General features: G+C 50.9%; 1 protein-coding gene across 1 annotated transcript in view; it reads right to left on the bottom strand.

Moving 5' to 3' along the window:
* The window catches only part of ABCC1 (ATP binding cassette subfamily C member 1), a 103,052-nt gene extending 89,205 nt beyond the window's left edge, over window positions 1–13,847 (bottom strand). The window contains exons 1-4 of the mRNA XM_021717985.1: window positions 13,671–13,847; window positions 11,753–11,878; window positions 10,954–11,091; window positions 9,606–9,731 (exon numbers count right to left, since the gene is read on the bottom strand). Of these exons, the coding sequence (XP_021573660.1) occupies window positions 9,606–9,731; window positions 10,954–11,091; window positions 11,753–11,878; window positions 13,671–13,697 (417 nt within the window). The 5' untranslated portion in view covers window positions 13,698–13,847. The remainder of the gene's footprint in view (window positions 1–9,605; window positions 9,732–10,953; window positions 11,092–11,752; window positions 11,879–13,670) is intronic.
* Between the last annotated feature and the right edge of the window lie 1,772 nt (window positions 13,848–15,619).

Genomic DNA, 15,619 nt, shown 5'->3' on the forward strand with positions numbered 1-15,619 from the left:
AGCCTGATGGACCCTCCAAAACATGTCCCACCCAAGGGGGGTCACTCCACTGTTGGAAAATCTTTCATCAGCATCCACCAGTCAGGTGGAAATCCCAAGTCCTTATCATGATGCCCAGCTCCATGCCTGGCCTCACACACTGGACTCCCTGGCTCCTCCATCACCTTCCACTTACCTCCTGGCCCCTCCAGCCTAGCCAGGCAGAATCCATGTGGCCCCCACATGCTCCATCATGCCACTGGACCTTTGCACATGCTGGCTACCCTACCAGGAGATCCCCCACCACCACAACCACATTCCTCTGGCCAAGACCTCTCTTTCCTATGGCTTGGGCAACCCTTGCCCCTCCCCTGATGCTGGCCCTGGAGCCCCAGTCTGAGTTGGGGGCCACTCCTCAGGCTCCCACAGCCCCCGCACTGCCCTTCCTTGGAGCCCCCACTGCCCAGCCTGCAGTGGTTGGTGTATTCGTCTGCAGTCCCCTTTCATCGCTTCTCCTCAAGGAATCCAGACATATTCTCTCCTAGCCCAATGCTAAATTATTAAATGACTGAATGCATGACAGGAAGGGAGGGAAAATGGAGTTGACAGTGCAAGTATCAGTAGTCCAAGATCAGGCCTCTGGGGGTCAGGGTACAGACTGATCATGAGGGGCCACAGGGGATCTTTCATGGGTCCTTGGAATGTCCTGTGCCTTGGCAGGGGCTTAAGTTATTCATTCATCAAAAATTATCAAATGTTAACTTGAGATCAGGAAATGCACTGTATGTGGTTTCTAAGAAACTACAACCAGAACTGTAAGCAGTTGCTGAACCCAATTAATGATTTGCATGGAAGTGACTGGGTGAAGGATACAGATGTATCTGAAAAGTAAGCTTCAGTCATCACTTTGTTAAATTCTGGCCAAGCTATGTGTTCACTGAGTTATGGCAGCCATGGCCATTGATTTGCTAAGCTGCAGGCTAGTCATGTGCTCTTTGAGTTCTGGCCAGGCCATGTTTTCCTAAGCTTTGGTCCCCTCCCCTACCTTGGGGAAGTGAATTTTCTTTCTCTCTCATTCATTTTTTAAATAAACTATATCTTGCAATCTAAAAAAAAAGTCAGTTTCAGGCTAGGTGCAGTGGCTCACACTTGTAATCCCAGCACTTTGGGAGGCCCAAGCAGAAGGATCTCTTGAGGCCAGGAGTTCAAGACCAGCCTGGGCAACATAGCAAGACTTCATCTCTATTTTAAAAACTCAAAATATTAGTTGGACAAGATGGCGCATGCCTGTAGTCCCAGCTACCTGGGAGTCTGAGGTGGGAGAACTGCTTGAGCCTGGGAGTTAGAGGCTGTGGTGAGTTGTAATCATGCCATTGTACTTCAGCCTAGGTGACAGAAACACCCTGTCTCAAAATTAATTAACTGATTAATTAAAATAAAATAAAATAAAATTTCAGGTATCAAAAAAACTAGCCATGACTGGTGATCAGCTGACTGGATATATATAGGGGGGAAAAATGTATACACATTTGCAAATGTCATATCTAAAATGTGTATCCATTTTTTGGCACCCCCATTAGATATGTGACAAAGCAAGTTTAGAGAAATGCTAACCGTACCTCTAGGTATGTGGCTGCTTACTGTATAATTCCTTCAACTTTTCTATAGGTTTGAAATATTCAGTTGGGCATGGTGGCTCACACTCATAATCTTAGCACTTTGGGAGGAGGCAAGAGGACTGCTTGAGGCTAGGAGATCAAGACCAGCCTGGACAACATAGCAAGACTCTGTCTCTATTAATATTTTTAGCCGGGCTCGGTGGCTCAGCCTGTAATCCCACGCCTTTGGGAGGCTGAGGTGAGTGGATTACCTGAGCCTGCAGGTTCGAGACCCGCCTGGGCAGGGGAGACCTCATCTCTACAATAAATCAAAAAAATTAGCCGAACTATAGTGCGCGCCTATAGTTCCAGCTACTTGGAAGGCTGAGGCAGAAGGACTGCTGGAGCCCAGCAGGTCGAGGCTGCGGTGGCCGGAAGTGGCCACTGCACTCCAGTGTGGGTGACAGTGAGACTCCAACTCAAAAAAAAAAATTAAAAAAAAGAAAATGCTCATGGTAAAATGTTGGAGGGAAAATATTCCATATTGTATGTGTAGGACTAAAAATACCTCTTACTAAGGCTGGGTGCAGTGGCTCAAGTCTGTAATGCCAGCACTTTTGGGAGGCCAAGGTAAGAGGATTGCCTGAGCTCAGGGGTTCAAGACCAGCCTGGGCAACTTGGTGAGACCTTGTCTCTACAATAAATCCAAAAATAAGCCAGGCATGGTAGTGCGCACCTGTAGTTCTAGCTACTTGGAAGGCTGAGGCAGAAGTATCACCTGAGTCTAGCAGGTCGAGGCTGCAGTGGCCGTGAGCATGCCACTGCCTTCTAGCTTGGATGACAGAGTGAGACTCCGACTCAAAAAAAAAAAAAAAAAAATACCTCTTACTCCAAATGAGCTGAGCACTGTGATTTTCAGCCATGAACCAACCAGGCATCTTACTGAGACAAGAGTCTGACTCCGGAGGTCTGGCATGGGGCCCGAGACCCAGCATTTCTAACAAGCCCCAGGGGATGTCGAACTGCTGAGGCCCATCCCAGAACCCCACTTTGAGCAATGAGGATCTACTAAATGATCCCATGGCCGCGATGCCCCATCTGTGGGACCCTCCTCTCCCCCAACCCGAAGCAGTTGCCTCAAAGCCAGTGAGATAAAAGGCTGGAGGCTGGGGACAGGCAGGAGCCCTGGGAAAGCCCTCATCGGCTTGGCTAGCCCTGCTCAGATGCCCAGAAACCTCGGCAGCCCCAGAGCCAGGAAGACAGATGGGAGGAGCTCCACGGAAAAGCCTGTGCCGGAACAGATGTGAGTCACACAGCGGGAGCCAGGCCACCTGGGAGGACGGCCGACTCAGTGATTCATCACGAGGTGGCGCGGAGAAGCTGGTGGCCAAGGACCAGTGACATGACTGATTGCCCGCTGCTACTCTGGAGATGGGAGGGCGGCAGGGCTGGACTCTCCCATCCTCCTGACTCCACTATGAGTCGAGCCTCAAGAGTGATGGGTCTTCAAGCAATGAGCATATCACAGTGTCCTTCTCCCAGGTCATAGTACTCAAATGAGACAGAGAAAGGAGTGCAGCCAGTACCAGCTGGAGTCACGGCCCATCTTCTTTTTTATTTGAGTTGGAGTCTCACTCGGTCGCCCAGACTGGAGTGCAGTGGCCGCTCCCGGCCACCGCAGCCTTGACCTGCTGGGCTCCAGCGATCCTTCCACCTCAGCTTTCCAAGTAGCCGGAATTACAGGCATGCGCTACCACGCCCAGCTGATTTTTTGATTTATTGTAGAGATGAGGTCTTGCTGCCCAGGCGGGTCTCGAACCCATGGGCTCAGGCAATCTTCCCATCTTGGCCTCTCAAAGCACGGGATTACAGGCTGAGCCACCGAGCCCGGCTTGAGTTGGGGTCTTACTCTATGGTCAGGTTGGAGTGCAGTGGCATAATCACAGCTCATGACAGCCTCAACCTCCTGGGCTCAGGCAATCTTCCCATCTTGGCCTCTCAAAGCACGGGATTACAGGCTGAGCCACCGAGCCCGGCTTGAGTTGGGGTCTTACTCTATGGTCAGGTTGGAGTGCAGTGGCATAATCACAGCTCATGACAGCCTCAACCTCCTGGGCTCAGGCAATCTTCCCATCTTGGCCTCTCAAAGCACGGGATTACAGGCTGAGCCACCGAGCCCGGCTTGAGTTGGGGTCTTACTCTATGGTCAGGTTGGAGTGCAGTGGCATAATCACAGCTCATGACAGCCTCAACCTCCTGGGCTCAGGCAATCTTCCCATCTTGGCCTCTCAAAGCACGGGATTACAGGCTGAGCCACCGAGCCCGGCTTGAGTTGGGGTCTTACTCTATGGTCAGGTTGGAGTGCAGTGGCATAATCACAGCTCATGACAGCCTCAACCTCCTGGGCTCAGGCAATCTTCCCATCTTGGCCTCTCAAAGCACGGGATTACAGGCTGAGCCACCGAGCCCGGCTTGAGTTGGGGTCTTACTCTATGGTCAGGTTGGAGTGCAGTGGCATAATCACAGCTCATGACAGCCTCAACCTCCTGGGCTCAGGCAATCTTCCCATCTTGGCCTCTCAAAGCACGGGATTACAGGCTGAGCCACCGAGCCCGGCTTGAGTTGGGGTCTTACTCTATGGTCAGGTTGGAGTGCAGTGGCATAATCACAGCTCATGACAGCCTCAACCTCCTGGGCTCAGGCAATCTTCCCATCTTGGCCTCTCAAAGCACGGGATTACAGGCTGAGCCACCGAGCCCGGCTTGAGTTGGGGTCTTACTCTATGGTCAGGTTGGAGTGCAGTGGCATAATCACAGCTCATGACAGCCTCAACCTCCTGGGCTCAGGCAATCTTCCCATCTTGGCCTCTCAAAGCACGGGATTACAGGCTGAGCCACCGAGCCCGGCTTGAGTTGGGGTCTTACTCTATGGTCAGGTTGGAGTGCAGTGGCATAATCACAGCTCATGACAGCCTCAACCTCCTGGGCTCAGGCAATCTTCCCATCTTGGCCTCTCAAAGCACGGGATTACAGGCTGAGCCACCGAGCCCGGCTTGAGTTGGGGTCTTACTCTGTCACCCAGGCTGGAGTGCAGTGGCACAATCACAGCTCACCTCAGCCTCAACCTGCTGGGCTCAGGCAATCTTCCCATCTCAGCCTCCCAAGAAGTTGGGTCTACAGGTGCATGCCACCACACCTGGCTAATTTTGGGTTGGTTAATTTTGTGTGTGTGTGTGTGTTTTGTAGAGACAAGTCTCAATATGTTGCCCAGACTGGGGCACCCATTTTTAAGAAGGAGGCACTGAGGTGCCCAAAGGAAGAGTGATGTGCCTGAAGTCACAAATCTAGCTTACTCTTTTTTCTGCCCTTTCTTGCCTCCACCTCAGTTGTTATGTGGTTATTCAGTTATCTGTCGCTGACCTGTTGAATGGCTGTTCCCCAGCTGAATCATGACTCAAGGGCACATGGTGAACTGTGCCTTCCAAAGATGGCCAGAATATCACCCAACACTGTGAGAACAGGCCCTTCTTAAAAGAAGACGTGGCCATTTACCCATGTGAAAGTGTAGTCTGCATCCCTTCCCATTGTGATTGCCTCCCCCAGCAAAGCACAGCAGGAGTGACCATGTGACTCCCAGGACTAGGTCATATAAGGTGACACCGCTTCCACCCAGCTCTTGTAGGGCACCCACTCTCAAAGATCAGTTGCGGTGCCATGAGGAAGTCCAGGCCACATGGGGAGACCTTGCATTGGTGCCAACCCCAAGGGTGGTTCTGGCCGGTGGCCAGCATGAACCACCCAACACGAGATTGAGCAAACTCTGAGTTGACCAAGTCCTAGCCACATCTGACTGTGATGGCAGGAGAGACTAAGAACCGCCTAGTGGAGCCCAGTTTGTGAAACCTTACAAACTCCTATTGCTGTTTCATGCAATCAAATTCAGTGATTTGTTATGGAGTCTTAGGTTACTGGGGCATATTCTGAAGGGGATCAGATATGTCACCCCAAAATACCCTACTGTGGCATAAGGACTATTTTGAGCTGAAGGCAACTGAAAAGCAACAAACACAGGCTGGGCACAGTGGCTCACACCTGTAATCCCAGCATTTTGGGAGGCCAAGGCAGGAGGATCACTTGAGCCCAAGAGTCTGAGACCAGCCTGGGCAACATAGCAGGACTTCATCTCTACAAAAATGACAAAGATTAGTTGGGTGAGGTGGTGTGCACCTGTAGTCCCAGCTACCTGGGAGGCTAAAAAGGGAGAATCATCTGAGCCCAGAAGCCAGAGGCTACCACTGTGAGCTGTGCTCCTGCCACTGCACTCCAACCTGGATGGCAGAGTGAAAACCTGACTCAAAAAAAAAAAGCAGCAAGCACAGAAAGAGCTCTTTGCCCTTCCGCATCTGCCCAAGAGCAGGATGCACATCTTCCACTGGGAAGGTCGGCCCCTCCCCCTCCCGCACCAGGAGAACCACCACTGTCACGGGCAGCACCGAGATGGGTCTGCACAGACCTTGCCAAAGAACCCTTCTCATCCATTGGTTTCCCCACCTATTTACTGCCTCACAACCTGCCACCCCAGAAGCCCAAGCTCCCTTCTCTTGTCTTATCGCTCTCCACGAATGTATCACCCTTTGCTAAAATGGTAGGTAAGCTCAAACCTAACCCCTCCTGGGGTCTTCCCTTCTTTTCTATGAGGCCCTGTCATGTGTATTTATAAAAAACATGCTCTCCTGTTAATCATGAAGTGACATGATTCTGAGAACAGTCAATCCTGGGTTCAAATCCTGGCTCCACCATACACATTGGGCAAGGCACTTTTCTCTGAGACTCAGTTTGTCTGTAAAACAGGGGAAAAAACAGCACCAAGTTCACCAGGGCTGATGTGAGGTGATATATGTGAGGCTGATGTGAGGGTGATATCTCATAAATGAGATATGCCTATGAGAAGCTTCATACAGTGCTGGAACACAGCAAGCATCTAATGAAATATCCATCCCTTTCCTTGCCTCTCGCTGGAAGATGGAACACCTGGTAATGGAAGGAGACAAAAAAGAAAGGCAAAATGTTACCAGCACTAAACAAGTGCTCCAGGTCAGGCATAAGCCAACTTGTTCCGTAAAGAGCCAGACAGGACACACGCCAGGCTTTGTGCGTAACTGCATTCCAATAAAACTTTATTCACAAAAACAGGTAGCAGGCCGGTGTTGTTGCTCAATCCCTAGTCTAGACTCCCAAATGCAATGAGGCAAATGGCTCCCCATGGGGCTACTGAACAGAACCCACTGGGAAGGCTGGGCTCCTGGGCGGAGTGTCACCCCAAAATGTTCCTTCCTGGCCCTGGGCACAAGGACCACAAATGCACCAGTCACACACCATGTATGCCACGTCGCTGGATCTCACTGCACAGGAGACAAGGAGAACCAGGAATGACATGGGGTAGCAGGACAGAGATGAGATGGACAGGGATGAAGAGACATGGCTGGGGCAAAGAGGTGGGGTGCTCCAGACCCCACATCCTCCAGCAGCCAGAGCCAAGAGCATCATACCACCCAAGGGAGCAGCACAGGCCTCGATGCAGTCTGCCGGGATGCAGAAAGCACTAAGGAAGGACCCAGTCACTCTGAGAGCCACCCCCATGCACACACTCAGGAAAGAAGTAAAAGGGGTTTTTAATCCAGATCCCCAGAGGAGACCAAAAGTCATCAACTCTCTCCCCATTAAGCTTCCAGAACGGTCCACAGCAGAGGGCTCCTCCTAGGCCCCCAGTGGAAGCCTGACAAGGTGATCCGCAGGCCAGTGAGTCAGCCCTCCAGACTCAGTTTATCCTCAGAGCAACCCAAGGTCGGCAGCCACCCAGGCAGGTGTGACTTGTTTGGTCCAGTCCCCTGCTCCACAGGACAGCCTGATATCTAAGAGATGGGGACATCCCGCTGTCACATACCCACACACCGATAAGCAATAGACACGACAGCCACGGATATTTGAGCCTTCTCTGTGCCAGGCCTGGGCCAGGAATCCAACGGGACACCGCTTGCGTGGCTACTGCCCTTGTGGACTTTATGTGCACACACGCACACACACACATATGTGAACATACGCACACAACACAAGCACACATTCACTTATGAGCACCTGCATGTACACATAAATGTGAATGCACACACACACACAGATACATACCAGACATATACATTTTGCTAATTTCTCCAGCCCCAGTTCCTCTTTGGGAAAGGAGACACGAAAACAGGGTCCTGCAGGGCACAAGCCAGAAGGAAACATGTCTCTAAAATCTCCCAACTGGCATTACCCTCCTCCTCCATGCTGACACCCCGGACACCCATTCGTCACCCACAAGGTGAGCCTCAGTTCTTCACAGAGGTTCAGGCCAAAGCCAGAGGGACCTCAAAGCTGAAAGTTGGATACAGTGCACCTGTTAACTGCTGAGCAGCACAGCAAGCACCCAATGAGAGCGCCAAGGCGCCCCATCGCACTCAGAACCAAACGCAAGCCACTCATCCTGCACACAGAGGACCAGCCCAACTCCCAGGCACCGGCTCCCAGCCCCTTACCGTTCCTGCCCACCGTTCCTGCCCTGCTGGCTTTTCTGTTTCCACCATACTCCACGACAGCTCCCACCCCAGGGGCCCTTACACATGCCACCCCATGCCTGGAATGCTCTTCCTCCAGGTGTCTACTCCCTCACTCCGTAGGTTTCTACTCAAATGCTGCTTCCTGGGGAAGCCTCCCAGATCTCCCACCAAAAACCACTCGCCAGATCTATAATCTCAGCACTTTGGGAGGCAGAGGCACAAGAATTGCCTAAACCCACAGGTTCAAGACCAGCTTGGACAACATGGCAAGACCTCATCTCTACAATAAATCAAAAAATTAGCCGGGTGTGGTAGTTGCATGCCTGTGGTTCCAGCTACTCCGGAGGCTGAGGTGGAAGGATTGCCTGAGACCAGCAGGTCGAGGCTATGGTGGCCGTGAGCATGCCACTGTACTCCAGCCTGGGCAACAGAGTGAGTCTCCAACTCAACCCCCCCACATACATACACAACCCTGGTCACCATTCTCCACTACCTTCCCCTCAACACTTACTCCTCCCTACATATGCTTGGGTCCTGGTTACTGCTTGGCTCCATGCCTCCTCCTCCCCCAACCTTGCCAATGTCAGCCTCAAGTGGGCAAGAACTCTACTCTATTCACTGCCAAGCCCTAGGCCCAGACGGGAGCCTGACACTTGGTATTTGTTGGAAGAAGAAAAGGAAGGAGGGGAGGGAAAAGAGGAAGGAAAGAAGGAGGGGAGAGAAGAAGGGAGGAGGGAAAGATATTAAGGAAGGGGAAAGGGAAAGGGAGGAAGGAAGAAGAGAAGGAAAGAATGAGGGAGAAAAAAAGGTGAGAATTAAGGTGAGTGGGGTGTCCCATCCTTCTACCAGCAGGGAGGGCGGCCAGCTCCACCCCAGTCACAGATAAAACTTTTGCACCTACAGAATCTCCCTGAAACTGGCAGAACAGACCAAGCCTCTCACACTCAAATCCCCCAGGGACCAGACACCTGCCACAAATGAGGAAAGCAAGATGGTGTGACTCACTAGGGAATAGTGGGGACTCTGGCAAGCTCAGGCAGCACCCCTCAGCACTGGCCACTCAACCCCCATGGGATGACGGCCCTCATCTGTCATAATTTCTTTTTCTAGAAAACCTGGACTGTTACAATTTGGGTGAAATTTCCTGATTTTCAAACATCTGCTCACATTTTCCAAAATCACCATGCCAAGTGAGGACACCTGCAGGCCTGCAAGACACAGCAGTTGGTAGCCACAAAGCAGAATCTGTCTGTCAGCACCCTCAGCCACATCTAGGCCTCAGTGTTTCCATCTGTGAAGTGGGAAGGAGGATGTGCCCTGTGTACAGGTGTTAAGGGAGGCTGGAAGGAGGTGGTCAGATGTGATAACAGTGAATGGGTGCTGTGTAGCATTGTTCTCTCACATGCACGCACGCACGCACCTGTGGGCACACTTACGGGGTCATTGATGGTTTCGGAGAACAGGGGTGCACGGTCTGAGAAACAGGACAACACGAGCTGAGCCAGCACGAGTGAAAAGTAGACGTAGAAAGTGATGTCACGGAACAGGTCGACCTGGGCATCCTGCAGGAGGGAAGGAGGGAGGAAAACAAGATCACTTTCCGGAAGCAATTGCCGAGGCCAGGAGAGAAGGCCCACGTCCTCAGCCTCAGGCCCACGGGCTGAGCAGCAGAAAGGGGACCACCCTGTTCCCCAATGCCTGGCGGGAACAGGCACAACAGGGAATAAAGGGAACTGAGTCCTAGGCCTGGCTCGCTCATACTGGCTATGGGACCTTGTCAATGTATCTAACCTTGTCTAACGTATCTGTGCCTCAGTTTTTCCACCTAAAAATAGGCCTGAAGTCTTTAATCAGGGGTGATTTTTGCCTCCTAGGAAACATCCAGCAGCTTCTGGGGACATTTCTGTTCACCATAACTTGGGAGTATTACGGGTACCCAGTGGGGGAGAGGCCAAGGGGGTCTCTAAGCATCCTACAAGGTGCAGGACAGTCCCCACAACCAAGAAGTCTCAGGTCCAAAACGCCAATGCATGCCAAGGCTGAGAAACCCTTTCCAATCATCATGAGAAGTCAGTAAGAGTATTCATGAAGCACACTCAGTCCCCTGTGAAGCTCTGTGGAAACACAATACCAGCTGTGTCAGCTGCCACCACTCATAAAGACAGTCTACTACACTGCATACTGTGGGCACTCAATAGATGTCCAGTTTATTTTCTTTCCTTTGCATCATGCCAGTCCAATTAGCTTCAAGATGACAGGAGCAGCAGGTTAGACTCTAAAGGGCACACTCCCCAAAACTGCTAGGAGCAACCCACGGCAGCCAACATCAACAACTTCTCAAGCCAGAGTAGCTGCTGATGGCACAGAGGTAACACGGGGACAAGACTAGGGTCCCCTGGGGGGACAGTGACTCTGCAAATGCCACTCCCAACTTGGCTCCATCTCAGGTTTGAGATGTTTGGAGCCGCCTGCCTTGCTGTCTGCTGTTCATGAGCTCAGAGGATGGCCCTGCATTTGCCCACAACTCCTACCTTGTGGGTCCTCCCTGGACCCCTCAGAGCTACAGACAAATGGGGCCCTGGGAAAAAAGGTTCCAGAACAAAGGCTGGAGCTGACTTCAGTGTGGATTTGTCAGGGTAGGGAAGTCCCCAGGGAAGAAGCCATGCCCATGAGGTACCCATGACCTGGCTCTCATGGCAACGCTGGACTCCTACACATGGAAGAAGCAAGCATCTCTCCTCCAAGGGCCACCAAACAAAGACGTGGCACGAGGCCTCCACCTACCTCCCGTAAGGCAGTCATGATTTTGGACCTCAAGATAGCGAGGGCACACAGGAGGGCAACAAGCCAGAAAGTGAGCATGATCCCTGAGGACTGGACCCCCTTCCTCCTCTCAAGCTGAATTAAGAGGGTGGCAAGCAGCTGGAAGAGAGACACACACAACAGGGGGCTCAGAGAAGGCAGGACCCAAGGCTTCGGGGTCCAGCAACATGGCAGATGCCAGGCTGGGGGAAGGACCGCCCTCGGCTCAAGGGCCTCAGCCCAGCTCCAACCCTGCTCTTGTCAAGTCACAGAACCTCTTGGAACCTCTACTGCCCCTTCTGCAAAATGGGGATGCATACAGTATCAACCTGGGCAACTATGGGAATTTAACAGGACCACGTGTAGATCTGGGATAGGATGGAAAAGTCGAGGAAAGCCCAGTTTTTGTTTTTTGAGACAGGGTCTCACTCTGTGGCCCAGGCTGGAGTGCAGCGGCGTGATCGTAGCTCACTGCAGCCTTGAACTCCTGGACTCAAGCAATCCTCCAGCCTCAGCTTCTTAAGTAGCTGGGACTACAGATGTGCGCCACCACGCCTAATTTTTTTTTTTTTTTTGTAGAGACAGGATCTTGCTATGTTGCCCAGGCTAGTCTCAAACTCCTGGCCTCAAGCAATCCTCCCACCTCATCTGCCCAGAGTACTGGGAGTACATGTATGAGTCCCTGTGCCCGGCCATGGTTTTCATATTTCTAAATGCCACTATATTTGGTCTCCACAGTGCCTGGCAGATGGCCGAGGGTTCATAATCAGCTGCTACTTACCATGGTGATGCCCAAGAGAGTTGGGCTGACCAGAAACACTGGGGCCAGAAAGATGCCCTGACTTCTTTCCCAGAAAGAGTAGAAGAGGTCTGCCCAGCAGACGATCCACAGCAGAAATCCCAAGGCCTAGAAGGGAAGCACACGCACATCTCATGGCAGGCAGTGTTAGAACCTCCCCCGGCAGCCCGGCAGAAGGCTCGGCCGCAGGGGAACCACAGCCCCCAACAATCGCCCGTGGCCCTCAGACAACAGCACAGATCCTGGGAATATAGACAAGCCATGGGGAGGGTAAGCCATTATCCAGGCCACCCCACAATGGCCTGGAACCATCTTGCAACGTTCTACTCCACCAGCAGGACCCACTTTCTGGTCCCTATTCTTCCCAGCACCTGAAGACTACCAAGCTTTGCCTGCAGCCTTCTGGTACCTGCAACCCCAGCACATGGCACGAGAACCCTCACCCAGAAGCCATTCATTCAACAACATTCCGCCACCCAGTACTGACTGAGGGCCTACTACGGACTGAGTGCTTCTCAAAGGGAGATAACTATAAATAAGAAGTCGGAACAGGTGTGGTGGCTCACGCCTGTTACCTCAGCACTTTGGAAGACTGAGGTGGGATTGCTTGAGCCCAGGGGTTCGAGACCAGCTGAGCAACAAAGTGAGATCCAGCCTCTACAAAAAAAAATTTTAAAATAAGCTGGTATGGTGGTATACACCCATAGTCCCAGCGACTTGGAGGTTAAGGAGGAAAGATCTCCTGAGCCCAGAAAAGTCGAGGCTGTGCTGAGCCGAGTTCCTGTCACTGCACCCCAGCCTGGGTAACAGAGTAAAACCCTTACTCAAAAATAAATAAATAAATATTTTAAATCCTTCAACCAGGCACAGTGGCTCAAGCCTGAAATCCCAGCACGTTGCCTGAGCCCAGGGGTTCGAGACCAGCCTGGGCTACTTGGTGAAACCTCGTCTCCACAATAAAAAAAAATCAAAAAATTAGCTGGGCATGGTGGCATGCCAGCTACTCAGAAGACTGAGGTGGAGGGATCGCCTGAGCCCAGCAGGTCGAGACTGCAGTGGCCGTGAGTGTACCATTTCACTCCACCCTGGGTGACAGAGTGAGATTCTGACTCAAAAAAATAAAAATAAAAATAAAAATAGCAGTTGGGTTCAGTGGCTTAGCCTGTAATCCTAGCGCTTTGGGAGGCTGAGGTGAGTGGATTGCCGGAGCCCGCGGGTTCAAGACCCGCATGGGCAACTTGGCGAGACCTCATCTCTACAATAAAATAAAAAAAGTAGCCGGGTGTGGTAGCACACGCCTGTAGTTCCAGCTACTTGGAAAGCTGAAGCAGAAGGATCGCTGGAGCCCAGCAGGTCGAGGATGAGGTGGCCAGGAGCGTGCCATTGCACTCCAGCCTAGGTGACAGTGAGACTCCAACTCAAAAAAAAAATAAATAAATAAATAAATAAATAAAATCTTTGACTATGCATAATTGGTAGACAAGGTCGGGAGGTAGTTCCTGGGATTGTTCTTGCAGATTTTCTGTAATTTGAAATTATTTCAAAATTAAAACCTTTTTTTAAAAAGTAAGTAAATAAAAAGGAGAAAGCTCCATAAAAGAGGAAGATCTGATAACCTGATAATCCCTTGAGAAAGATCCTATCATTTCCATGCACAATTGGGGAAACTGATGCTTGGGGAAGTTAAAAAATTTGCCCAAGGTCAATACTAAGCTGCAGAGTCGAAATTCAAACCCATATTGGACTTCAGAGCTCCAGTTTTTATTTCCCACATTATTCATTCTTCTGTCTTGTAGAAAAAGGAACTTAGGGTCAATTAAGCAGAAGAAACATGACAGCCTTCACCAATCACTGCTCCCCCCAGCTCACCACCCCCATGCCAAAACCCCTAGGGACTCACAGTTTTGGCTTTGTTGAGATGTGTCATCTGAATGTAGCCCCGGTCATGGTGGGAAAGATAGAGGAAGTAGAAGGAGAAACAGGCCCAGAGGTAGAGACAAGGCACCCACACGAGCACGGTGTTCTGAAAGCACTTGGTGAAGTCGGGGTTGCTGGTGTACCATGTGATGTTCCAATCCTGCAGACACAGACAGACACAGGCGAGACTCGATGGGACAAGCCCATGAGGAGGGGGGCCCATGTGGGGCTCAAAACCAGCTGCTGCGGGCTTGAAGGACCCCCCACGCCCCAGGACACAAAAGGTCAGTAGCCAGGAAGGCAAAAGCACAAACAAGGAATAAAGGTAAGTCACACTGCCCCTCCAAAACAGATACGCTTGCAACCAGTGGCAAGTCCCACTGCTATAGGAGCGATGGAGACAGCCTTTTAAAGAGGGCCCTGCAGGATGAGCCTTTGTACACTGAAGAATCCTTTAGCCACATGGGCCACATCTACTAGACTCACTTGTGAGCTGAGGACTTTCTAATCGCCATCCTCCTCACAGCCACCACCAGGGATAACACCGAGGCTGCAGCTCTGTGGTCAGACTCATGTTCTGGACTTCACATGTAAGCACCTCTTCTAATTCTATGAGGGAAGTGCTTTCATCATCTCCTGTTTGAGATGTGAAAACTGAGGCACAGAGAGGGTCAATGATGTGCCCAGTATCACACAGTTAGTAAGATCTGGTGCTGAAGTGAATCTTGGGCCATCTGGTTTAAGTCTCTGTATTTTACCACTAAACTATCCAGGCTTGGAAACAAATTTGCTTCAATAAGCCAGTATTTTCTTAGAGTCATGCCAAATAGATAAACACATAGATACATATGTAAATAAACAGATCAGGTATATCTGCCCAAGAATAAACCTCAATCAGCTGTGAGAATTTTGAAGTGAAGAATTTAAAACAAAAAAGAAAATATTAAGACAGTCTCACTCTATCGTCCAGGTTTGAGTGCAGTGGTATGATCATAGCTCACTGTAGCCCCCAACCTCCTATGTTCAAGTGATCCTCAAGTCAGCCTCCCAAGTAGCTGGGACTACGGGAGTGAGCCACCATGTCCAGCTGAAGAATCTGAATTTAACTCAAGTCCTGAGCTGGCGATTGACTAGCTACACAACTCTGAGAATTGACTAGTTACACAACTCTGAGAAAAGTTACTGCCCTTTCTCAGGGTCTCAATTTCCTACCTCTACCATGATTAGGTTGGATAAAACAAGAAGTAGAAACAAGTCCTTCCCTCCGCCCCCCACCAATCTGGCCCACAGGTGGTTTGTGGTTGCTATTGTTCTTGTTTTAGACAATTGTTTGTTTGTGTCAGTCTTACTCTGTCACCCAGATTGAAGCACAGTGGCACACTCACGGCTACTGCAGCCTTGACCTGTTGGGTTCAGGCAATCCTTCCACCTCAGCCTCCCAAGTAGCTGGAACCACAGGCACATGCCACCATGCCCAGCTAATTTTATTTATTGTCGAGATGAAGTCTTACAAAGTTGCCCAGACTGGTTTCAAACCCCTGGGCTCAAGCAATCCTCTCACCTATGCCTTCCAAAATGCTAGGATTATAGGCATGAGCCACCACGCCCAGCCTTGACATGCTTTTTATTTTTTAAAAAATTTAGATTAGCTGCCAACGTTTAAAATAGGGTCATTTCATATAAAAATTCAGATTCCTGGGTTCTCTTCAAAAATCAGAAAATCTGGCAGCACTGGGCCTACATTCCCACTTCACAACCATCAGCGGGGCTGAAAGCAGCCAGTCACTGGGTAAGGCCTACATGTCCAGGTGACTGCAGTCCCCCACAAATCCCCTTCTCCCCAGCCTTCCCTCTCCACTGGCCTATGTGCACTCCAAATGGGTGATTCCAGCAGCCTTTCCACAGCCACCTGGGGCCACCAAGGAATCCCAA

Source organism: Carlito syrichta, unplaced genomic scaffold (assembly GCF_000164805.1).
Source record: "Carlito syrichta isolate Samal-C Ts95f unplaced genomic scaffold, Tarsius_syrichta-2.0.1 Scaffold311662, whole genome shotgun sequence".
Classification (NCBI taxonomy): Eukaryota; Metazoa; Chordata; class Mammalia; order Primates; family Tarsiidae; genus Carlito; species Carlito syrichta.